This window comes from Actinia tenebrosa, unplaced genomic scaffold (genome assembly GCF_029948245.1).
Source record: "Actinia tenebrosa isolate PJP-AT-01 unplaced genomic scaffold, QUT_ActTen_1.0 PGA_scaffold2__45_contigs__length_23673736, whole genome shotgun sequence".
In the NCBI taxonomy this organism is placed as follows: domain Eukaryota; kingdom Metazoa; phylum Cnidaria; class Anthozoa; order Actiniaria; family Actiniidae; genus Actinia; species Actinia tenebrosa.
The window spans coordinates 12,034,834-12,059,851 of record NW_028292579.1 but is presented as its reverse complement, the minus strand read 5'-3'; the positions used below and the strand labels follow the sequence as shown (position 1 = coordinate 12,059,851).

At 39.5% G+C, this 25,018-nt stretch overlaps 4 protein-coding genes across 5 annotated transcripts in view; 1 reads left to right on the top strand and 3 right to left on the bottom strand.

The window, feature by feature from the left end:
* LOC116306479 (coiled-coil domain-containing protein 102A) overlaps nt 1–12,876 on the bottom strand; it is a 29,037-nt gene extending 16,161 nt beyond the window's left edge. For both annotated transcript variants that reach the window (XM_031716551.2, XM_031716557.2), the window contains exons 1-3: nt 12,746–12,876; nt 5,061–5,098; nt 4,899–4,951 (exon numbers count right to left, since the gene is read on the bottom strand). The gene's annotated coding sequence lies outside the window, so the exon portion shown is untranslated. The remainder of the gene's footprint in view (nt 1–4,898; nt 4,952–5,060; nt 5,099–12,745) is intronic.
* On the bottom strand, nt 1,812–2,643 carry LOC116306524 (myosin-2 essential light chain). The gene has a single exon (XM_031716610.2). The coding sequence runs from the start codon at nt 2,533–2,535 to the stop codon at nt 2,089–2,091; it is 447 nt and encodes a 148-aa protein (XP_031572470.1). The 5' UTR covers nt 2,536–2,643; the 3' UTR covers nt 1,812–2,088.
* Nucleotides 7,752–20,317, top strand: LOC116306470 (sodium-dependent neutral amino acid transporter B(0)AT3). Its single transcript, XM_031716540.2, has 11 exons — nt 7,752–7,954; nt 8,710–8,973; nt 10,684–10,946; nt 11,833–12,051; nt 12,786–12,896; nt 16,015–16,223; nt 16,494–16,680; nt 17,053–17,254; nt 17,904–18,063; nt 18,249–18,411; nt 19,177–20,317. The coding sequence occupies exons 2-11, from the start codon at nt 8,739–8,741 to the stop codon at nt 19,324–19,326; spliced, it is 1,899 nt and encodes a 632-aa protein (XP_031572400.2). The 5' UTR covers nt 7,752–7,954; nt 8,710–8,738; the 3' UTR covers nt 19,327–20,317.
* Nucleotides 20,318–23,351: 3,034 nt separating this feature from the next.
* Nucleotides 23,352–24,346, bottom strand: LOC116306322 (myosin light chain 3, skeletal muscle isoform-like). Its single transcript, XM_031716359.2, has one exon. The coding sequence runs from the start codon at nt 24,218–24,220 to the stop codon at nt 23,786–23,788; it is 435 nt and encodes a 144-aa protein (XP_031572219.1). The 5' UTR covers nt 24,221–24,346; the 3' UTR covers nt 23,352–23,785.
* Between the last annotated feature and the right edge of the window lie 672 nt (nt 24,347–25,018).

Genomic DNA, 25,018 nt, shown 5'->3' with positions numbered 1-25,018 from the left:
AATTTTGAATACTTAGACTTTCTTTCGCGCTAGTATGAACTCGGGCATTGAAGTAGGAATGTGCCATGACCAGTTACGCGCCGTGCCGTGACTGTGACGTCAGAAGATTTTAATTTGAATAGTAGAATAGTAGCTATACCGTGCACTGATTGGCTCAACCGAACGTGTCAGACGTTAAGTGATCCCACGATTAGTAGATCACACGATTAGTAGATCCCACGATTAGTAGATCCCACGATTAGTAGATCCTACGAGCAGTACTAAAAATCAGCGGGAAATCATAATCTCGTTCTATCTGCTGACCAGAGAAACACAGGCTGTAGAAGGTTTTTATCGAGCCTTTGCGCATGCGTCGGCATCGCAAATTCGAGGTTACGTTTGCTTCGTTTTCGTGGACGCATGACTTGAACGCGACTTGTCACGAGCGCTAGTATTGTTCAGGAAATGAAGCCTGTATTTTTCGCGCAAAATCCAAACAGTCCACATTCTTTGCAGGAAAAGTTGTTAGTTTTATGGCACGTCTACCGAAAACACATCCTTGGGAATCCAGGGGTAAAATTCTGTCACTCGTTTCTGGGAGCGAAAAAAGACGAGCGACAGATTTTTAGCTCCTGGGTTTCCGAAAACCGACTATTATAGACTACTAACTAATTGTTTAAATCGGTCTCAAGAACAAGTGTCCATTGTTCTAGGCAAATGAGCAGTGTAACTTAGAAACTACTACAGGGTTTGTTCCAGCGAGCAGCACATCAGTCCCTAATTTTCGAAATCCCAAAAGTGTCCACATCATAAAGCGCCCGTAACCTAGAAGTGTTCGTATAACAGAGGTGTCCGGATTATACAGGGTTTGTTCAAGGCCACTTAGCTTTAGCATGTTAACTTTCCTATGCCAAGTAAAAAGAACAAAGTGGACAGAAGAAATGATTATAAGCACGTTTTATAGAATATTCTAGATTTTCCAGGACATTCTTGATTAGTCGTTATAGAAAGTTCTAGTAAGTTAGGATTATAAGATGTCTATTTATAGATTAAGCTTGACTTCTTTATCGTAATTTCTGGAAACTTCTATAATGTAATGTTAGAACATTCTAGAAAGATTGTAAAAGACTATATAAGAAGTTGCTGTAGTGTGTGTTCAGAGTTTATCGTGAATTGTACGTTCGACACAAGTGCGAAGAAAATAAAGTGTTTAAGGGAAAAATTGATCTCAAGGTTTATCGCGAAACCACAAAGTTTTGAATAGGTTGATGTAAGTGTTTGTGTACAAGATTAGCAAAGCACTTGCTAAACAGAGCGTGACATCGCGCTAATCTCTTAATGAACTCCATACAAAAGCAACCTGTTAGTGATGGCCATATTAACGAGCTTACAGTGTACTGTAAAACTAACTGAGGAACGTTATTAAAACGTTAGAAATAAAGATAGAGCAGCTTTAACTTTACAAACCATTGCATAACCTCTTGACGTTGTAGTAACGGAACACTGGAACAGAAAGTTCGCGGTATTATTCACCTTGACAATTGTAAATTGTCAGATAAGAATCAAACTGTTCACACAAACGATGAACGAAAATTCTGTTCTGCAGCTTTTGTTCAAAAAACAACAAAAGTTCAAATCAATTTAGACTAAATAATTGAAGATAATTCAATACAATGAAAAGATTTGTTTGGAAGAGCCTTGCATTAGCGAGTAGCGTTAAGTTAAAATCATACTTAAGGGGTTTTAAACTGGCCATCTTTGAGGGGGTAAAAGGTCATTCCAGATACTCGTGTTGATCAAACACCGCCCTGTCATTCACAAAACATTCTGGATGAAGAGGAATATAGATTTATTCTTTATTCTACGATTTTCCGAGCAAAATATACACTCAAATAGGCATTACATTAAGATTTTAAGGATCAAAAATAGATAGGACTCGTTTGTTTGGTCACCCAAGTGTCAGTTCATCATTGCTAACTAAAAAAATCTAGTTGGAAATAGTAAGATTCTTCTGTCACTCTGTTCTGTATTGATGAACCAACAAAAATATATGTTCATGGAAAAAATGTTTATACAAGGATCGTGCGTTTTTTCTTCTCCAACATTAAATTACCCTGCCATCACAAAGTCGATCAGTTCGTTGTAGTTTACCTCGCCTTTGGCTACGTCTTCGTGTCCAGCCAAGATGATATCAGCCTCTTCTTCAGTGAGCTTGCTGTCTCCTCTGTTGCACAGTAAAGCACGGAAGTTGCCAGAGTCAATCGTGCCGTGTCCTTCACGATCAAACACTTTTAATCCTTCGAGGAAATCTTCCTTTGCTGGGGGCGTCTTTTTCAAAAATTCGGAGTAAATTGCTAGAAAGGTTTCGATGTCGATTCTCTCCTTCGACTTGTAGTCTTCAACCACCTTTTCGAGATCGCTACCCACTGGGTTGAGGTTCATCGATCGCAACAGCTTCGGAATGTCTTTGTAGTCCAATTTTCCATCGCCTATTTCGTCGAATAATGAAAAAGCATCGTTGATCTCGTCTAGTTTGTCTTTGGGAATATCCGTCATCTTGTATGGTTACGGAAGAAAAACAGCGCGAAAAAAAACCAGCTCTGACCTCTTCAAAGGGTGTGTGTGTGAGTGAGTTATACAACAAACTAGGCAAGGCTCAACCCGCTCTCGGTATTAACAAAACACAACTCAGGGCCCACACATTTAAGTACTCTTATCTATGATTGGCTAAAATGAACCAATCAAATCCATCTTCCCTTTTGGTTTATCCATCGAACAATGCAACATCGCGTACAAAGGACACAGAATTCGATCACTCTCATTACATGCAGACGTCAGAAAAGAATAAACTGTTTTAAAACTAGACGAAAATATAAATCACATAGTTTCCAAAATACTCGAGATAATTTTAAGTATATTAATTAGGACGAACCCAGGTTATTGAAAAAATTATTTAAGTTAGAGTGGGATTGTCTGAAGTGCAGATTCTCACGAAGGCGGTGCGGTTTGTAATAAAGAATTTTTGTCACGAAAACGCTTGCGTGACTGCAGTTTTTTTCTTTTCATTTTTTTGTCTGTTCGTTGTGAGGCATTTTAAATTTCAAAAGAAAAAAGAGTTTTTGTTTTATTTATTCACATATAAAGAGGATTTGAAATTCTTAGGAAAATTAAAAAAAAAAAAAGATTAGTGAATGATGCAACTTTTTTTGAGGGCGCGCGATGAAAGCTTTCACAAATTTCTACAGCAATATGTGTCACGTTTTATCTGTATGTCACGTTCAAAATAGTCTCAATAAACATCTGATACCTTATTTGGATGTTTTATGGTTCTTATGGTTGTCAAAACACTTGTTTTTATTCTTAAAAATGTAAATATATGTGAAGAAACTCAAACATTTTCCTATGTTTCGTATCTGGTCTTATTTTTTGCTTTTATTCCAGAAGCACTCGTCCTACGAAATACAAGATATTTATTCTTATTACACATTTATGGTCGATATCAGTGCGATAAAGCCGTGAATAAAAACCATATCAGTGAAGTGATACGATATCCCTTCACTTTATCGACCCTTGGCTTCAAATATGGAAGTTAAATCATTTTTATTAATAACAGATTCCAGATTGCCAAGGAAATAGTTTTTCTTGCTCAAGTGTTTTCATACATATAGTACTCAGAATTTCCACTCTCCAGTGAAGTGATAAAGGCATTTTCCGCTAAAAACCTATTCTTAGGTACTACAATATCTACTAAAATATCCCTCGTTTGCTGAAATAAGTCCCTCCTTTTATCTGAAAGTTAAGAATTTTCCTACGTTATCCGCCTATTATTTCAAAAAAGGTTGTCGCAAAAAAAAATTAGGCACTTAATGCATGGGTAGTTTTGAAGCCTAGACCATTCGTTTCCATGGTGAAAGTGGCCAGTAGCTACCACTGCTATGATGTATTTCGACTGAGTACAGATAGTAGACAGTTATTTGACTATCGTAGCCTCATGAGGACCTCCGGTCTACAGGCCCGTAGCGGGGGGAGGGGCAGGGGGGCCTGGGTCCCCCCAATAATTTCACAACTTTGAATCCCCACATAAAGCGCAAGTTCACAATATTTTTATTTAAACGTAAACATATTTCGGCGTGTTACACAATATTAGTAACACAATCAACGATAATAACCATAACATGTTAAAATATGTTTTTTTCATGTGTTAGAATATTTAACATTTTCTAACATGTTGATATAACCTAGATTTTTAGAAGTTTATTCAAATAAGTATTAAAAATACAGAGTCCCGTGCAAAATTTGAGGGTTTTGCCCTGTTGAAGCTCAAAACGCGTTACCCTGGGTGCCAGAGGGTAAAAACGCGTATGGCTCTTCAATAAAATCTTGTAGATTTTTCGGCGGTTTTTGAGCACACGCACATTTGAATTGAATGTTCAAAAGTAGCCAGCCACCTTAAACTTGTAGTCGCTTGACAACTAACTGAATAAAACTAGTCATACAATCAGTAATATAGGTTTGAGACCTAGTGATAGTTCTTAAAAGGAATTCAAGCTTCGATCTTCGAGATGGAATACCATTTCTCTAAATGATAGTACAATGTTAACACATGGTTTGAACTGAACGTCGTCATTGTCCATGATATACAACGATGCACTCGTAACATTGTGCAATAATCGAAAAAATTCCTGCACAGCCATGAGGTGTAAAAAAATTCATGTACAAAATAATGTGCCCAACGCCCCCACCCGACCCCCCTCAAAAATCTAATGGTCCTTCACTTAAAAGCTAAAAGTGATCAAATCTTTCATTCTGGAAATACAGTTCATCATTGCCCACTAAAATCAGCAACTCGTTTTTTTTTTTCTGAAGAGTTTGCATAACTTTAGCTTCAGTAAAATACATGTAAGATACATCATACTTACCAACTTCATGCTGTACACCAGCAAACTCTGTAAATTTTGCTATTATGAAATTGCTGAAAAAGTAATAAATGAAATTCTTTCAGACAATCTTCCAAAAATAAATTCATATAAAGAAGATGAATCATATAGCGCTTAAAACTAAAATTTAACATTGCTAGTTACCTTCGTGCCACTTCATCTTGGGCAAATTCTGGACATTCCTGAAAAAAGCAAAGACAAGAAAGCGTTATTATTTTTTGCGTACTGGCTATTCTCACTACAACCAAACCTTTTTTTTCCAAAAAAAGTTCACATATATAGTTGGCATTTGTAAAGGGTGAAAAAATAAAACAAGACATGCGGATATGGTCATACGGGGCGTGACAAAGCGAGCCCCCCCCCCCCCCCCCCCTAGTTTTACCCCTGCTACGGGCCTGGGTCTATCACGAAATCACGAAATATTAACGAAAACGGTCGTTCATCATCGACGATCCTCTCAACTGTTTATCCAAATTACGAAGAATTCACGAAAGTCCATATTCATCGATCGAGTTCTCTCGACTGTTTTTATCGAATTACGAAGTGCTCACGAAACTTCCGCTGATTGGTTCCGATTGCATTCTATTGTCACTTGCTTTCGGGACGATAAAGTACGTTACGCGCATGCGAACTTTACAAAAAAATCAAACGACACAATGACAAAACAGATCTCCTGGGCTCGGTTGTAAGAAGTGTAAATAGCACCATCAGACGGATAAATCTTATCCACTGGATTAAGTTTTTGGGTAACAGCATCGATTTATCCACTGGATAAGGATTTATCCGTCGCCGAAATAACGCTATACACCCTTCGCGGTACCTCCGGGCTCAGCTGCTGTTTCGAAAACCTATCGCAAGGAACTTTATGGAAGAGATATTTCTGTAACCGCTGCGTCCCTTCCCTGCCTATCCCTAGCTGCTTCCCTCTTCACATCACGGTCTTATTTTACTATAGGTGGGCGTACTGTTTACATACCCAAAATCCAACTTTTGAGCCAAAAACGATTGGATTTAAGAAATATAAAGAAGTTATAACTGTTGATAATATTTATCAATTTGAGAGATGTTGCTTCATTCGTTCAGGAGATATAATAAATTAAAGTTGCTAAATTTTGCAGTAAATGTAGGTTGGTTTGGCAACATCTTGCCAACCAACATACATTTACTGTCAAATTTCACAACGTTAACTTGAAAACCATCAAGAGATTTGTCCTCACATTCTCAGATATCTTCCAAAGCGATAGGATCTTGCCACTTTTGACGTTTGTTTGTTTATTGCTTGAATTTCCAAGAATTTCATGTTCTTGATCAAAACAAATGACGTCATCGTACGCCTACCTATAGCGGTTTTCGTACAAGTAAGAAACAATAAGGCAAATGCATAGTCGCACTATCCGTACCGTAACCGTAACTATGCGTTGTGGGTGGATGGAATACTGAAAAACCATAGGAAGCCATTTCAATGTTACGGTATGTCGTATCGTATACGTGCAGTAAGACACTACCATACGTGCATGTTCCACTCGATTCAGACGAAAATCTTTCTTTAATTTTTTTCTAATCTTCAATTTTAAAAAAACACGCCTTTCGTGGCATCTACTGGAGTTATGCAAAGACCATACATAATCAGACATAACACTCAAGACAGGATATCCTACAGAAATTAACCTGGCAACGCTCTCTTGTTGATAAAAGCCAGGAAAAGGTCAAACCCGCTAAGCTCGCTCAGTGCTTTCGAATCTTACAGGGTTAAAACCTTTTTGACAGAGGTTGATCCAGGTGTGGTAAAAGGGGCGACTAGCCACCCCCCCCCCCCCCTTTTTGCTCAAATTTCTCAGTATATCGTTAGTAAGTAGTAAAGTTAGTATCGTTAGTATATCGCATTCCTGGTAAAACCTTTTTAATAGTCACCCCCCTTCTAAAATTCCTGGATCCGCCCCTGTGAAGAGTAGAGCGAGGGTTGGGTATGGGGAAAAACTTTCTCCCTTTTCCCTTTCTTCCTACTTGCTTTTCCTTTGACTCTTCCATTTCTTTTTGTCCTTTTGCTTCTGCGTATTCCCTTCTCCTTTTCGTTTCCTCCCCTTTCTCTCCTTCCCTTCCCGCCATTTTTAACTGCCATCTAATACGTAGCAAATGTACTAAGATTTTATGTGAAAACACGACACTTCCGAAACATATTTTGACAATTTCAACTGTCAGCATTAGTGATAGGAATGAGACGGAAAGCTGAAGTGGTTGGTATATATGCTAATTGAATGAAAAGAAAATAGACCACAAAAAAAAATAATGGCTTACGTTTTTTGACCGCCATTTTTACTGGCAGACATGTTTATCCAGCTAAAAGCTTTGACGTGATAACCTTCGGATTAGAAGTGAAATTCCAAAAAGAATCCGAAATTCCGGTTTTGATGTTGGTATCAAGCCAATAACCCTGACAAAACGTATTATATGTAAATCTCTCGCGACGTTGTACGTGCATTATATACTTGAACCTTGGTCGAAAATAGATGGTAATTAATGTTAAGGCCTATTTACACGACCTGAGTTTGAGCTGATTTTGCCGTATACGTCAAGTCGCGCGCGGCAAATCGTGCCGTGTAAATAGGCCTTTAGTCTTCAAAGTATTGCAACATGCAAATTAACACGAAAAACGAACACTGTTTGAAACTCGAGAAAAAAGAACAGTATTTTTTTTATTTTCTGACACTGACGGTATGCTATTTAAAGGTTAACTAAGTCTGAGCTTAGACATCAATGTCAGATATAAGCCAAAGGTGATTTTTCTTTTCGGTCTTAAACCGTGTGAGGATATCCTGTACTCGTAATGTTGTTGAAATATTTCATCATCTTTGTTGCCACTTCCTACGTTCGCTGATTGGTTCTTTTGTAGTCGTACGTCATTTCATTTTGACGAAAGCCAATAAAGTGTACAAGCCCTGCGTAAACCCTGAAAACTGTATAGTCAAATACTCAGAGCCAACGTCTGGGAGCGTCTTCAACTTTTGGATATCAGCAGAATCCCAATCCCTCAACTAAAGGTTTGCCGATTTCTTTTTTCATAAATCGTTTCTTTTATTCTTTTTTTTTTTTTTGTTTTTTTTTTTTTTTTTTTTTTTTGTTTTTTTTTTTTTTTTGTTTTTTGTTTCGTTAATTATTTCCTGCATATATCTTAAGGAATAATTTTTCATAAAATAATTAAAGTGTTTCAACCTCAAAATCGAAAATCGAAAACATAATTTATCAAGGCACGGCATGGTTCCCCTCTACTTACTTTACTCATAGGAATAAAAAAAAACTTTAAGACTATCACGTAGTACATTTTCTTGGCTTTCAAAAACATATTATCCTGGCCTGTTTAGATATTTTACTTTTCTTTCTCATGATTTGATAAATTGCCGTGAGACGTACGCACCATATCCCGGAGTTATTCCAGCCTTAGACTCAAAGTTCAACTACCCCAGATATGGCTACACAATATTCATAAAACCTTACAGCTCACGAATGCTAAACCAAGACACCATTGGGGCGGTTCAATTATCAACAGGGCTTATATTTTGTTATAGGAGATGGTTCCACTTCGTTGTGGACCTTTCTTAGTTTATCTTTATTGACTGCTCGTCCTATTCAAAACCTTGAACTTGGCCATGGTACGCATTAATACTTCCGGGGAAAATGATATAGTATAATTCCCAGGAAAAATGATCATGAAACAATGGGGATTATTTGTATCGAGTGAAAAAAAATCCGGTTGTAAATTATAATCATATGAATCTGATATTGTCATGTTTTTCAGGGATTTCAGAGTCATTGAGTGAGAAAAAAATGGGCGACCTTCAGCTAACCACAATCAAAGACGCTGCAGATGTTCAAGATGTTTCGTCTTCGAGAGTAGCAATAATACCCGAGGAGAAAGATCGCAAGACTAACGTCGTAGGTGAAGCACAAGAAAGACCAGGATGGGACAACAAGATGCAGTTTTTATTGGCAGCCATTGGATTCGCTGTTGGTCTTGGGAATATCTGGAGGTTTCCTTGGCTTTGTCAGAAAAATGGCGGAGGTAGGCGATGGCTGTACTTGTTTTTAAATGGCATCGATAAATATTGAAGGTTTTTTGTGCCTTTGGATATAATGTATTCAGATATACTGATGTGAAAAGATAAGGCGCTCTGATGAAACATTCGAGACGTTTCCTGTGTTTGTTTTGTGACAGGAAGAAAATCATTGACTTATATCAAGCTGGTTAAACAGTCGCTTGTCATGGAAACGAATTATCTAATTGACAGTGTGGGTGGATGAATAGGTGGGCGAATGGATAGTTGGATGATCATATTCAGTGGGTGGTTTGCTGGATAGATGGATGGATGGGTGGGTGGGCCTGGTGGGTAGGTGGTTAGATGACCAGGACGAAGTGGGTGGTTGTCTGGAAGGATGGATGGATGGATGGGTGGGTGGGCCGGATAGGTGCTGGTTACACTGAAGATCAAAAGAAGTGGATGGATAGATAATGAATGAATAAATGGACGAACAGATAGATAAATAGCTGGCTGAGTGGTTACTAGTACTATTTGGCTTAAATAGAAAACAATAGACATTGCACTGTTACGTACTATCTAGTGTAAAATAAATTTGTAGTGAGAGCACTCTAATCGCCAGGGCCGTAACCAGAACTTTTACAGGGAGGGTGCACATCGAATAAAATCGGACCATTGATCGTTTCTTTTAAGAAAGCAGAACCAAAAAAAAAAAAATCTCAACATTTTTTTAAAAAAACGTAACCAAAAGAAAGCAGAACCAAAAAAAAAGGAGATGGATGAGCGAACCTTAAGCTTTTATGGGGGGCTGCACGTGCACCCTGTGCTCCCCACTAGTTACGATCCTGAACGCGTAGATGACACCTTTTTGCATTATCCCTTGTTTGGTTCAATCGAATTTCAGAATGCATATAAACGATTGGTTGAACGTTCAACGGAAAGCAATTATGTCCAATCCGGTTGACCTTATACACGCTGGCTATTTTCATTGACTCCCGAAGGGTAGAAACACGAACACGATCTGATCTGATGGCTCGAACGTCTTCTTGCTCTCCTCAGCATCACATACTGGTATAGATCGTTAGGTCCGTCCCTTCGAGTTTTTATCTCTGGGTTTTCAGGTTTTTTCTTCCTTAAGATCTAACTCGCTATATTCCAATTCGATTTGTAAACAGACGTCTTATTCTTCAGACTACGTGTCATTCTCTTAAAAATAAGATCCTTTGTTTGAGTTGCATCCATATTTAGGAAAGCACGGGTGGCGTGCGCTGCTAATGCGCCGCCTCTCACAAAATGCGGCCCGAGTTCGAGTCCTGCCGATCTCGATGTCGTAGAGTTGTTTGTTGGTTCTCTCCTGTGCTTCGAGGATTTTTCTCCGGGTTTTCCGGTTTTCCTCCCTCCACAAAAATCAACTTCTAAATTCTAATTCGATCTCTGGGCTTTCACTTAGTTTGGAGCCTAGCTCTGTTGTGATTGTCCCACGCTGTGGTACAACAGCGAAAAGCTTTGTAGATTTTAGATTTTGAGATTTATTGCTTCTGATGCGCCGCTGTTAAACAAAGAAATAATACTCTAGGGAATAATGACATGTGGTCTGAAAGGGGAAAACATTACGCCCAAGGTAAAGAGGTCTATTACCCTAGTCCTGTTGTTGATCAGCTCAGAGGATGTTTCAGGGTTTCAATAAAATTTAAATTTTAATGTACTTAATCGCCATGCTTTCATTGTTCTTCCAGGTGCATTCCTGATTCCCTACTTCATAATGCTGATATTCGAGGGGATCCCAATCTTCTTTCTCGAGCTCAGCCTGGGTCAGCGCATGCGCCAAGGGTCCATTCAAGTGTGGAGCAGCATCTCACCCTCCCTGGGTGGGGTGGGGATTGCCACAACCATCGTGTGTATCTTCGTTGCCTGTTATTATAATATTGTGATGTCATGGGTGTTGTTCTACTTCGTCAATTCATTCCAGAATCCATTGCCCTGGAAAGAATGTCCTAAGGTATTTATTGCTAGCTAAGTGATCCCACGCGGCCTAGGCTGCGTTCATAATGTATGGCGGAGGGGGAGGGGAGGGCAGGTGAAATCTTGAAATGGCAAAAAAATTCTTAAGACCCCCCATTGAAGTCCCCCTAAAAATAACTATCCCCCCCGGGCAGTCTCTCTCACCCCCATTTTACTGGTACAAATTTTTCCGATCCGCCCTAAATTTCACCTGCCCCCCCCCCCCCCCCCCCCCTCCTCTGCCATACATTATGAACGCAGCCTTAAAACAGCTCTTTCTGTTAATTAATTATCTTGTTTTGCCACACATGCCTCACCCCCTCTCGACCAAACTGAACAAGGAATATAAAGTCACAAAAAACGGGCTACCATTTAATCAAGAATAGCAGCCAAACGTAAGAAGCGTTAAAGGGTTTTCAGCTACTATATTTTTAAAGATTTTTTCATTCTCTGGATCCAATATTGAAACAATTCACCTTCTCTTTCCCTGTTGCTCGGTGATATCCTCAATTTCGTGTACAAAGTTTTTTCATGCGCAACCAATTTAACAAAGACGTGATATTCTCTTGGGGATGAGATGTGGTCTGAATTGGGGACCATTACGCCCAGTCCAAGCTAAAGAGGCTTATATACATCCTCCGCTCGGGCGTAATGTTTTCCCATTTCAGACCACGTGTCATTCCCTTGAGAATGAGATTCTTTGTTTGAGTTGCATCAATATTCATGTGTCTTCTCATGTGTAACCGAGCGCAAGCGTTAAACAAACAAATCATTCTATAGGGAATGACGGGTGGTCTGAAATGGGTAACAATTACGCCCGAGCCGAGGAGGTCTATTGGAAAAAGGACTATTACTAATATATCTTATTGTCGTTTAATCCCTAGTTTGTTTCACACCCAGCCTCGAACAACACGGTGTTTAATTCACCTAAAGAGTGCTTAAAAAGCAGCCCAACGGCGTATTTCTTTCATCGCAAAACCCTTCTCCACGCCGACAGCATCGAATCCACCACAGCATTTAACTGGAAGCTTGCCGTGGCACTGGCTGTAGCCTGGGTACTAGTTTATCTCTGCGTCATCAGAGGAATCAAATCTTCCGGAAAGGTATAGAGGCTTTGCACCATCACGTGATGGCAGCCATGACAGGAGGCAGGAACAATTGAATTTGGTCTTAATTTGGATTCACACGAGAAAGGTTTCGGTTTCTCAGGGAAAAAAACACTATTATTGTGCCTCACGTCATGGCTGCAATCACGTGATCGTGCAAAGCCTGGAGACTTGTAAACAAAATGACGTCACAACTTGTACTGAATTTTCTTGAATTTCTAGAGAAATACGTTTTTGAAACAAATTTAACCGTGATATTCTTATTCATGCCAATAAAATACACATTTTTAACATTAAAAGTTTTTCGTGTCATGTGCACTTTAATGAAGTTGCGCAAGGGATTGGATCTAGTTTGAGACTTCAATGAATCATGGGGCTGTTTTGATACGAACTAATTCATTACAAGGCTTGATACCCAGGCCTTTCTGCTGCTCTTGGGGCGGAAGGGATTTTATGATGATTCTCAATAGATCACTTGCATTATGGCGTCATTTACTACCGCTACCAGGCTCCCTTGCACACTTTCTTTTCTTAATTAGCCCAGTTGTTTTAGCCCAAAAGGAAATACAAATTTGAATAAGGAAGAAAATTCATCTTGATAGTGGTAGTAAAAAGACGCCACCATCAAGCTAGCTCACGGCCTATTCACGACTTAAAGTTTTTCATGAGATTCTATGCTTCTATATCTTACCTGCTTCAAATCATCAGCATCATCTCCTCTCTCCTTTTAGGTTGTGTACCTCACCGCTACATTCCCGTATGTAGTCCTCATAGCATTCTTCATCCGGGGACTTTTACTGGAAGGTTATGACGTCGGCATCAAGTATCTCTTCACTCCTAAGGTAGAAAACATTACGTATCTTTAACAAGGGCCTGTTTACCAGCTGGGAGGAAAGTCTTAATAGAGTAATAGAGTTACCCTCGAAGGAGGGTAAGCTCAGATTTACGGACAAGATGAAGGGTAATTGTAGTGGTAGGGTAAGCCATATTCTATCAGAAAATATTTGTGGCAGTTTTTACTCGAAAATCTATTTTGACTGTTAATATTACGATCCTGCGGGCATTCATTCACTGGTTTATAATAATGGCTAAGTTATTAGAGATATAGATATACAAGAAGTTTGACCATCGATAAAAGTATAGAACCGGGAAGGTGATCTTCCCCTTGTATACAGTGTGTGCAACCGTGTGACTCAAAATCCCTTGAGATATGAATGACAATGAAACAGCCGCCATGTCGATTGATCTAGCAAGATTTAAAGAAGCTAATGAGGAATGCTTTATTATCGTCAACCAACATGGCGGCTATGACGTAACATGCGCATGCTCTATACTATCAGGCTCTTAGTTTGGATTTGAAAGAGTAGACGGCCAAATCTTTTTTATGTTGATTTTTAAAACTTGATTTTGCTTTTTGCTTTTACAGGAAAACTTGCGTGACAATCAAAGTCACGAAAAAAACATGGTGTGAATTCGGCGCAGATGGCGTGACATTCAAAGTCACGTGAACAAATCATTACCTATCCCCATCCCCCTCCGGTGAGAAGAGAACGATTTTCGCTGCAATTCAAAAGCGGCTGTTAACTTGATTCTTAATCTGATCTACACTTTGAATTTGCTTTTACAAGTAGAGGTAACGAACGAGACTACTGAACAATCTAGAATTGCAACCAGCAATCGGCACATGCACAGAATGCCAACATGCATGATTACAGAGAGTTCCTGGAGATCTCTCGTCCAATGGGAACATACAACCGTTTGCAACTGCACTGTCGTATATGGCGGCATGCTTGACATGCTGCAGTTTGCCTGGTTGATTGCAACCTGCAATCCAAATGCAGGTAATGCCAACATGTAGGAGAAAAGAGTTTTGCTGGAGACCCTTCGTATAAGAGAACCAGGTAAACTGTAATGTAAAGATGTGCAACAGTTTCTTAGATTCTATACAAACTACAATCCAAATGTAGGCAATGGCAACATGCATGAGCACAAAGAGTTTCAACAGATCATTCGGTCAAGAGAAACATACAGCCGTCCAAAAGTGCATTCTCATGTGTGGCAATAACAGTTTATTGCATTCTATGAAACTTGCAAGATAAGCACAGAGGGTCTTAACACATATCTCGTCCAAGAGAAAAAGTTGTCTACAAGAGAATATGTATGGAATGCAACAGCTTATTGGATTGTATTGCAACTTGCAATTCAAACGTAGGTACTGGCAACGAGCATGAGTGCAGAGAGTTTTAACAGATCCCTCATCCAAAAGAAATAGTTGTCTGAGTACACTGCCGTGTATGTCATGCAACAGTTTGTACTATTCTATGCAACCTGCAATCCAAATGCAGGTATTGCCAGCATGCAGGAGCACAGAGATCTAACAGAATGCATAGAGCCGTCTACAAGTGCACGGGCAAGTAAGATATGCAACAGTTTGTTGGAATCTATGCAACATGTAGGTAATGACACGTGACGTGCATGCGTAGGGCAGATCCCTCACTCATCCAAGAGAAACCTACAGGTGAAATGTCAATGTCATGAGGTGACATCGTTAACGTATCTATCCATACATCTCGTACGTTAAGTGTTCAAGACAATATTTCGCTGCTCAAAAAGGACGGAGGGAACTATACAGACACATGCAGACTGTCTTTTTTGCTCAATTTTCTTTGACTATTGGTTAGCTTACCCTGTGCCGTGAGCTCAGGGGTAGGACACACCGCGAACTAGGTTGTTCTCAAAACACCTAGATGGGGTATATTGAATACAGTTCTTTCTCATTGGTTAGCTTACCCTGTGCCGTGAGCTCAGGGGTAAGACACACCGCGAACTAGGCTGTTCTCAAAACACCTAGATGGGGTATATTGAATACAGTAGTTCTTTCTCATTGGTTAGCTTACCCTGTGCTGTGAGCTCAGGGGTAAGACACACCGCGAACTAGGCTGTTCTCAAAACACCTAGATGGGGTATATTGAATACAATAGTTCTTTCTCATTGGTTAGCTTACCCTGTGCCGTGAGCTCAGGGGTAGGACACACCGCGAACTAGGCTGTTCTCAAAACACCTAGATGGGGTATATTGAATACAATAGTTCTTTCTCATTGGTTAGCTTACCCTGTGCCGTGAGCTTAGGGGTAAGACACACCGCGAACTAGGCTGTTCTCAAAACACCTAGATGGGGTATATTGAATACAGTTCTTTCTCATTGGTTAGCTTACCCTGTGCCGTGAGCTCAGGGGTAAGACACACCGCGAACTAGGCTGTTCTCAAAACACCTAGATGGGGTATCTTGAATACAGTTTTTTCTCATTGGTTAGTTTACCCTGTGCTGTGACCTCAAGAGTAAGACACACCGCGAACTAGGCTGTTCTCAAACCACCTAGATGATAACTATGCGGAACGTATGATAAACATACAAGACACATAGAAGACATGAAAACAGACGCTCAACACAAACAGAGGGACATTCAACCCAAGGAAGAGAGCATAAATAAGAAAGGGAAACTTCTTAATATCGCGCGCGCCATGTAAAATCCTGGTTGGGCTATTTTTAGAAACCGGATGCAGTTTAAATTTTACCTTACCCTTCTCCTGTGCGTCAACTAGCAATTTACATGGCGCGCGCGATATAAAGAAGTTTCCCTCTCTTATTTATGCTCTCTTGACACAAGACATACGTACGACTCAGATAGAGGGACATGGGACACTAGACATAAGACACAAATATTACGATATTCAACACACGATTTACGACACACATATTAGGAAATTGGCATACGACAAACATATTAGTAGATTGGACACAAGAAATGACAAAATGACAATGTTAAAACATACATACAACATATCGCCTGCAACTATATAACTACAAAAACGAAATCGACTCCACATACAACCTGGAGACAAGTGAGAATATCCTATTAATATATCATTTTTATAACTATTTCTATCTCTATTCTACAGTGGGAGAAATTACTGGATCCTTTAGTATGGCTGGATGCAGCTACTCAGATATTCTTCTCACTTGGTTTGGCCTTTGGGACCATCATCGCCTACGCCAGCTACAACCCCATGCATGAAAATACCTTGCGTGACGCCGTGACCATATCGTTAGCCAATTGCATGACATCCTTGTTTGCTAGTATCGTGGTGTTCTCAATATTAGGATTCAGGTAAGACACTTATGTGTATGTCACGCAAATGTTTATGCATTGCAATTGGCAACGACAGCCTGAACGTTCAGCATTATGGAAATACCAAACTGTCACGCAAAGCACTGTCACGTAAATGGTGTTGATTTGGAGTCAAGAGAGTGCAAGCCTAATGCACGAGTGGTACGAATATCACGCATATATACTTTACGTTTGAGTCACGCTCGAATGTTTTAGTCAGAGTCACGCAATTCCGTGATAGTCACGCAACTTATCCATTGACGCTTTTAGGGCTTCCTTTATGATGGCTGAATGCGAGGAAAAGCGAAGCTTAGGAATGATGAACCTGAACTCTACTATACAAAATATGAATTTTACTGCAATGCCATCAGATCAAAAGAACTCGATTATTAGAAATACTACTCAAGCTGTGATAGATGCTCTTCCAAAGTGTGATATTGAGAAGTTTTTGACTGAGGTAGGTAGTTAACTATACTTTGATTAGGAGTGGGTTAAAGGAATGGGTTAGTGCAAATGGATTTTCAAGCTGATGTATAATGAAAAAATGGGGCAATGAGATGAGTAATGAAAATGTGGACATAAAACTTGAAATCGACATAGAATTAGAAAAAAATGTAGCTTCATGACCAAGTGGAGGGAAGATAGTTTGCTGAAGGAGTGGGTGTGTTACATGGTACTCAGCTGATGTACTTTTTCAAGCCATACTGGTAAAGAAATAATAATATCAAGGGAATGACACATGGTGTGAAATAGAAAAACAAAGTGCACTCAATTTCCTGATATTTAATAAGTGAAAGCTAAAATTGAGGGTTTTTTGGTTTTATTACAGGCAGCAAGTGGACCAGGACTGGCCTTCATTGCCTTCACAGATGCCATTAACCAAATGCCAGGATCCAACTTCTGGTCTGTCATATTCTTCCTTATGTTGTTCTCCTTGGGCCTAGATAGTCTCTTTGGGGCATTAGAGAGCATTACAACCGCTTTACAAGATGTAATGGGGTTCAAAAACATAAGGAAAGAGCTGCTTGCAGGTGTGTTCTGATTAACCTTTAAACTACTATAAGTCTAAAATATAAAGCCCACTGGATTGCAAGCAAGCGATGTGTTCTGATAAGAGTATGCTAATATGGGTCGACTCCGGGGGGGGGGGGGGTACTCCCCTATATTTGCTATACCGGTATGTGCCGCCAAACAGGGTATGGTTTTCAGCGATTCTACTCTGGAACAGGGTATATAAAATCGCGCTCGCTCTGGAACAGGGTATATGAAATCACGCTCTCTCCTCTCTGGACCAGGGAACTATTTTCGCAATACCGGAACAGGGTATGATTTTCAGCAATTTTACTCTGGAACAGGGTCAGGGTCGGTCAGGGTTCAGTGGGCTCAGCGGCATATCCCTACCCTAAACAGGCAAGAGTACCCCCCCCCCCAGGGGTCTACTATGGGACTCTTTTTCTTTGTGGGGACAATAGATGCCATCTTAAAAATATGACCCCTAAAATAGTCCCACAATGCATTGCAATGTCAACTCAACCCAGTTTTTTCCTCAAGCTTGAAATGGCTAATAAATACCACACAGATAAGCTTCATCCATGTAACGAAGATGTAAAGTAGGTAATTTTTATGATAATAAAGAATTACCATGGTAACAATCAGTATTTATGACCATATTGTTTCCAGGTCTGCTGTGTATTTTCTTCATGTGCATGGGATTCAGCATGGTCACTACCATAGGAGAATACGTCCTGCAGATGTTTGATAGCTTTTGTGCTAATCTTCCTTTGTTGTTTATTGCTATTATGGAGTGTGTTGGTGTCTGCTATATCTACGGCATTGACAGGTAGGTAAAAATGGTCAGACAGACAAGACAAACAACTGTTACATGGCATCAATAGGTCAGGTATAGCTAGTCAGACATTCGTTAGTAATTGACATTGATATGTGGGTACAGTTGGACAGACAGACAGACAGACAGACAGACGTCTCTCATATTTAAGATTTTCATACAAGATCCTTTTCTTCCAGGTTCTCAGAAGATATTGAGTTCATGACAGGCAGACAACCAGCAATGTTCTGGAAAGTTTGTTGGATGTTTATCACTCCTGTTGCCATGACAACCATCCTAGTGTCAAGCATCGTGTTGATGTCACGAGGACAAGCAGTGTACTATGCTTGGAATGAAGGACTGGTGAGACGTCCTTTTTTAAAGGAAAGATTCACAGGAGATTGATATTGGCATGATAAAACCTTTCCTGAGATAACGAAAATTGGGCATAATTTTCCCAGGGGGGGGGGGGGGGGGGTGAAAGATCTGCTGAACAGGGTATGGTCTTTCGAGCTTTTTATCATAAACAGGGTATGCAATTTCACTCAAGTTCCAAGTTCTTCCTGAGTTTACTGTCATATTCAGGGATTCTACTTTTGTATTGACCAAAACTGGTTGTTATGGTCATAAAAAAGCGATACGTGAGACAACATGATAATTGAAACAGTAACTCATTGCAATAAATTATATCTTTTATCATAAACAGGGTCCACAAAATTGAGTTTTTTTTGTCATAAACAGGGTACCCCTTTCAGAATCCCAGCAGATTTGGGAATATATAGTGCTGTTTGTACCCAAGCTACACCAGAATGCATACTATTTATTCAACTCAGAGAAGGCCTATGCATTGGTTGTCAATATGAAAATTTCCTAAAAAAATTTTTTTTAATTATCTAAAAAAATCACAAGCAAAACTATGCTACTTTGAAAAAGATATGCATAAAATGTAAAAATTAACTTGTGCGTTGAGCCTTGTGTGCATAGGATATTGAATGTAGTGGTAGTGAGTGTGAGTAAAAAGTGTCTCCAATTAGTATGTAAGTGCTAGAATGACTAGACACTTAAATAAAGAGATTTATTTTATTTATTTATCTTGCATGAATATTGAGATATTGCTTGCTATTCCAGGCTACTTACCAGGTACTTCCCTATCCTGCCTGGTCAGTGTTCATCATCGTGGTGTTGATACTTTCTTCAGTGATTTTCATTCCTGGTGTTGCCCTATTACAGTACTTCAGGAACCCAAGGTCCAAACGAACAGCTTACATCTCATCATGACAAGTACAAGATAGCAGATAAAGATGTGTGCAGGAAAAAGGGAAAGAAAAGAACTGTAGAAAATAGGAAAAAATAGATTTAGAAATTTAACAAAGACAAAATTAAAAGGGATGGCATTTTTTGTAAAATTTGCTACCTTGGGTAAAAAGGAAACAACAATTTCTGGGTAGGTTTGTTCCTGAAACTGAATGCGAGGGGAAAAGCAAGGACATAACTCAGGTGTCCCAGAGTTCCAGCAGAGTACGAAAATGTCATGTCTGTATTGAGTCATGGGGCGATAGACAGGGATGGTAAATATCAAAAATGAGATTTATTTTTCCAGTCCAGTATCCTGAAAATCATGCATTCTTATTGGCTGTTGGAGGGGGTGGTAATTTCATCTCTGACCCCAGCCCAGTATCCTGGCTGCTTAAGCCAACTGCACGCGCATGTGATAAGGGATTGCTAAACAACAAAACAAATTACATGACAAGTGGAAAAGAGAGTTTTTTTTTTATTTTGAGGGTATAATCTTGTACTGTTTTTCTGTTTTTAGGTCTTTTGTTATTTATTGTGTAAAAGTTGTACGTATACCCCCTAGATGAGTGCTTTCGCTTTTAGGGTTGATGTATTGAACAAATATGTTTAAATTAAAAAACTGTGCCCTCAGTCTTGAAAAGAGACCTTACTATCAGCCTCAACCTGTATATTCAAGACCTCGGGCACAGAAGTTTCCCTATCTGGACCTCCATGCCATACAAAGATGCAACTTTATGACTCTGACAAAATGACTCAAGTTACTCAGATAATTCAAGCAGCTGTCCAAATGATGGTCCAAATAAGGGATGGTAACACCTTGTAGTCCATCTTAATATTGCATCAGTTGATGCAAAGCATACAGTCAAGGCTGCAAGCCGTTCAAATTTGAATAATTATCACTTGAAACTACCTTGTAGCCTCTGTTGAAGTCAACCAATGTATGGGAATTTGGGAATAAACACTTGAGAGTCCAGTTCAGCTAGCATACTACATTTTCAGGGTTCAATAAATTTTGAAGCAACATGTGCATCACTACAGGACCAGTCTCAAATCTAGGTAAAGTTCAAAAATCAATTTGGAATTAAGATAAGGAAGGAAAAGCAGAAAGCCTTGTATTTTTTTCAAGTCTCTTACAACAACTATTTTCCACAGGAAAAAAAAAACGGATTCCCCAATTGGGGATTTGTTGGGAATTTCCTTGAATTCCCAACGAATTTCCATCCAATTCCCAGAGAGAACGAAATTGGGAACATGGCACTGATTCCCAATGTTAGTTTGTTGGGAATTTCGTTTTTTCTATTGGGTATTAGAAGGAAATTCCCAACAACAAATCCCAACGTTGGTATTTGAATTTGGAATTCAAGGATGATTCCCAACAATTCCCAATTTGGGAATCCGTTTTTTTTTTCCTGTGTTCTTTAATTTTCTACTAGCTTTCAAAAGAAGAGAAGTTTAAAATATGTATTCATAGCTGGGAACTATTAAAAGTAATCAAAAACTTACCATATATTTAGAATATTGTCCAGTTAGCTGTCCATGCTTTCCAAACTCACACTGCGACACCTTGTCTGCACCTTGTCAACCTGGGTTTCCTGTGTGGTGCATGACGGTGACACAGGGAACCCAATCTTCTTTTCTCACGCGATATAGCTTGATCTCTCATTGGGCGTAACGTTTTCCCATCTCGGACCATGTGTCATTCTTTAGGGTATTATTTTTTGCTTGCCAGTTGTGCATGAGAACAAGAAGAATGTGGTGCAACTCAAAAAATGAATCTTATTCTCAAGAGAATGACAAGTGATCTGAAGTGGGAAACACTACGTCCAAGGTAGAGATCTCTTACATAAGGAATTATAAATGTTCCAATAACTTTTGAAAAGGAAATGTTAAGTTTAGAACGCGACTTAAGAGCCAGACATATATTTCGAAAGACCGGGGGGGTTGTGTCTAATTTTCCTTAGCCCCTCCCCCTTGTGCGTCACAATCATTTGCAGCAACCCCTACATCACCTCTTGCGACTTTGACGTTCGCTTTTTTCCCCACTTATTCGTAGTCTGTGAGGTCGGCTTGGAATAGGTCCAAAATAGTATTCAAATACCATTTTCGCGCAGTGAAATTTAAATAAGAACGATCCCAATATGGAACCGTGTCGCACGCCACAGCGATGTTCGGCATTTCCAACTGCGCATTTACTGACATTGCATACACTGGACCACAGACTACACCGTTGCGCATAACGAAGCTTAGCGTATGAACAATAGTAAGGTAGGTTCACGTGATTGCTATATAGAAGACGAATGCAATTCTTCCTTGCACTAATTCCCATCTGGGAGAAAAAACAGTGCAAGGGGTCTATTACTGAGAGACTGGTTGTCTAAAACTCTCTACGTGTGCGTGACTGTCGTCTAAAACTAATAAGAAACCACACAGCGTGCCCCGTCCATCTGGACTCCAAGTGTTTGCCACTGGCCTTCCCTTGGCAATTATCAAAAAATATAAATATAAAATATTTACAAAAAAATACAAAATCAACTCGTTGTAAGTTTGATGCAAGGCAAAGCTACGATACAGAGTTGTCAGTAGGTAGCACAGGCAGCCAAAAACATCAAAGGATTTATCAAAGGATTGGCCTGCATCTGGACTAGGTCTGTACTAGGTCTGGACCAGACATGAAAAATTAAATTAAAGCTCGGTAAGCGCAGAGTTCAACTGCTTTGTACAATGGCTGTCGACAACAGAGTTAGTCTCGAGTTAGTCAAAGAATCTCACACGTAACAAATTTTCTTACAGGAAAAAAAATTCAAAATAAAAAGAGTGACAGAGTGTAATTATTGGGTGAGAACATATCACGCCATTGCTACGGGCGCAACGTTGAAGACCTTCAAAAGATTATGCGCCGCAATGTTGCAAACTGAAGATCTCCATTACTTTCGCTCAATGTTCGCAGTAGAAAACTTTGAATTTTTTAAATCGAAAATAGCCTCTGGACTAATCAAACTCAGAGCAAGCCTAATTCAAGGATCGAATTAGCAAATCAGAACTTATTTGTTGATGGATAAAAATCAGAGAAAGACCCTCGAATGGAGAGTGAGATCTAACAAACTCAACTCAAATGTCATGCCAAGTCTTGAGAAGCCCGTCACTAATGGTAGGGTTTATGTTTAGCGCTATTCTAGTTTTTCAAGAAATGGCATAACTAAGATCGGTAAAAAAGACAAGCCTCCCCTTTCAAGGTCCTAGCGACGGCCCTGGGTCCAGGATTTAAGGGCTTAGAGGCGATAAGAGATTTAGTGCCCCCTGCTAAACCAACCTTGATTGTTAAAACATATGCCGTGTTCAATAAGTTCAATACTGAGGGGCATAGTTGCACGTGTGTTGAAATAGGATTTGATTACCGTTAAAGTTTTTCATAAACAACATTTCATATTCTGGGTAAATTGCGTTTCTAAAACACAGAAAATGGTCGAATACGCTTAACTTCTATTAATCGACCAGCCTGTATAATACGACCGTTAAAGTCGTTTCTCAAGAGTGACCGCTAATTAACTCTGCTCGATATTCATTAGAAAGGCCTACGACGTTAACCGGGCAAAAAGAGTTTCAGTTTTGAAGGGAATAACACCAATCCTAATTTGTTTTGTTCACGCGCTTGAATCAGAAGAAATTTGTCGAGATACCGATATATGAGGGGATTAATCAAGGACCCTTCTCGCCATCATAGCTGTAACAACAAACAAACCTTGTCGTATTTACATAATAGAATTACGTACCAGCGTCGTTAAGCTATAACGGAACATCGATTAAGATAGTTTAAAGAAATCTAATGTACCATGAAATTCGATAATTATTATAAGAGTTTGTAATTAGTACAGAATTGCCTTGAATTTTAAAATGCAAACTCCATACTTAAGACAATGGTTTAAATCAAACATTTGTATCGGTTGTAGGAATGCATTCTTGCTCGGAAGACAAAATACGCTACGGGAAACCAAAATTTTACGCGATGATGAAAAAAATTTCTAAATTTTTAATATCTTGATTCGGATTTTAAAAGTTAAAATTACATACAAGTATTATATATTTTGAGTGAATCTTTCTGTGTTACGATTCGACATGCCTTAGAATTTACAATTTTAATCAACGAGTCCATATGCGATCAGATCTTAAAACAATACAACAACACAAAAGATTGGCTCTAAAAAAATAATTCTTAGTTTGAAAACAATCACTGAGCTCTAGCGTATCATCAGCAGAGAAACAAGCTCTAAATTGAAAAAAGTTCAATACAGTTTACCAGATTATTTAGCGGGACTGCTCCTTTAAATACTTGAAATTTCTTTCGGCTTTCTTATCGTATCCGTTTCAAGTTTCAAGTGATGTTTCCAATGAAGTTCACTCAAGGTCTTAATAATACGGAATAATACTTCGCTAATAAATCGCACTAGTTATCCATGACTTTATGAATGAGTTTCTCGTATTCAATCGTACCACGATCGTCTTGTAGAGCTACGATAGTATCAGCCTGCTCTGGTGTCAGTTTATCTCCCAGACTGACCAGAAGATTCCGAAGCATAGCAGAGCTCATGGTTCCATCCATCTCTTTATCAAACGCACGCAATCCTTCGATGAATTCCTCCATCACTACTTTAGGTTTCTTGTTGAACGACACGTAGAGGGTCAAGAAAGAATCAAAACTTACTGGCTTCTTGCCGAGTTCTTTCTCCATCTTCTCTATGTCCTCCATCATTGGGTTTAGACCAACTGACCTTAGCACATCTACCACAGTCTTGGGATCAATAGTTCCACGGCCTGAACGATCAAACAGAGAGAAAGCGTCTCTCAACTCGAGAATCTGGTCTTCAGAGAGGTTAGTCATTTTGTTGTAGTATTATAACGAGTTGTACTAGTATTTGGTTGAGTGAGTTCACCAGACGGACGCCGAGAGTAAGATATGTCCCGAGGAATGTAATTAGCATATTAATGACCTCACCGCTGGGCTCGTCACCCCTTGGTAACGGTTAATCATATAATTAAATCCTGCTGCGAAAGCCAACATCCTGTGCAGGAAACCCTTTGACATATTAAAATTTTAGCACGATACAGAGGCTATCTATCTGACAGAGTAAACAGGGTCTGGAGAGTATTCACGTGAACCGGGAAACGGATAAAATTTAGCGCGGGATCTGGGGAACTGGAGCAAAATCTTTGCGCGATTCGCGATATTGGCATCGGCAGTGACCCGGAAATTGTCGAATTCAAAGTCCAGTTCGCACTCCAGGATGAAAACACTTATAAATAACGTGAAAATATTAATAAATAAAATAAAATTTCAAACTCCTTTGAATATGTTGAATATGGTCATCGTCGATAGCAAAATGTCGCAGCACGCGGGATTTCGGGGAAAGATTGTGCGTGATTCGGGATCCGGATCCTCCTTTTCAGACCTCGAGTCAATGTCCCAAAACTCGACTCAGTAGATATACCCAGCTTTTGATATAGACCCGAGTGGTCAAGCACAAAACATTTCTTTCTGGTAGAAAGTATCCTTTCCCCCTGGGCCCGGTTGTACGTGGTACGAAGGGCGGAAGCGCTATCAGACGAGTACTTTAACCAGTGGTTAAATTTATTGTACAGCATCGACTTCAATATATCCACTGGATAAGGATTTATCCTT

Bases quoted from the DNA above. Each gene is read 5' to 3' on its own strand.
- LOC116306524 (XM_031716610.2), bottom strand. From the start codon at position 2,535: ATGACGGATATTCCCAAAGACAAACTAGACGAGATCAACGATGCTTTT.
- LOC116306470 (XM_031716540.2), top strand. From the start codon at position 8,739: ATGGGCGACCTTCAGCTAACCACAATCAAAGACGCTGCAGATGTTCAA. The intron at 16,224-16,493 runs GTAAGACACTTA...TGACGCTTTTAG, and splicing joins TTCTCAATATTAGGATTCAG to GGCTTCCTTTATGATGGCTG. The intron at 18,412-19,176 runs GTGAGACGTCCT...TTGCTATTCCAG, and splicing joins ATGCTTGGAATGAAGGACTG to GCTACTTACCAGGTACTTCC.
- LOC116306322 (XM_031716359.2), bottom strand. From the start codon at position 24,220: ATGACTAACCTCTCTGAAGACCAGATTCTCGAGTTGAGAGACGCTTTC.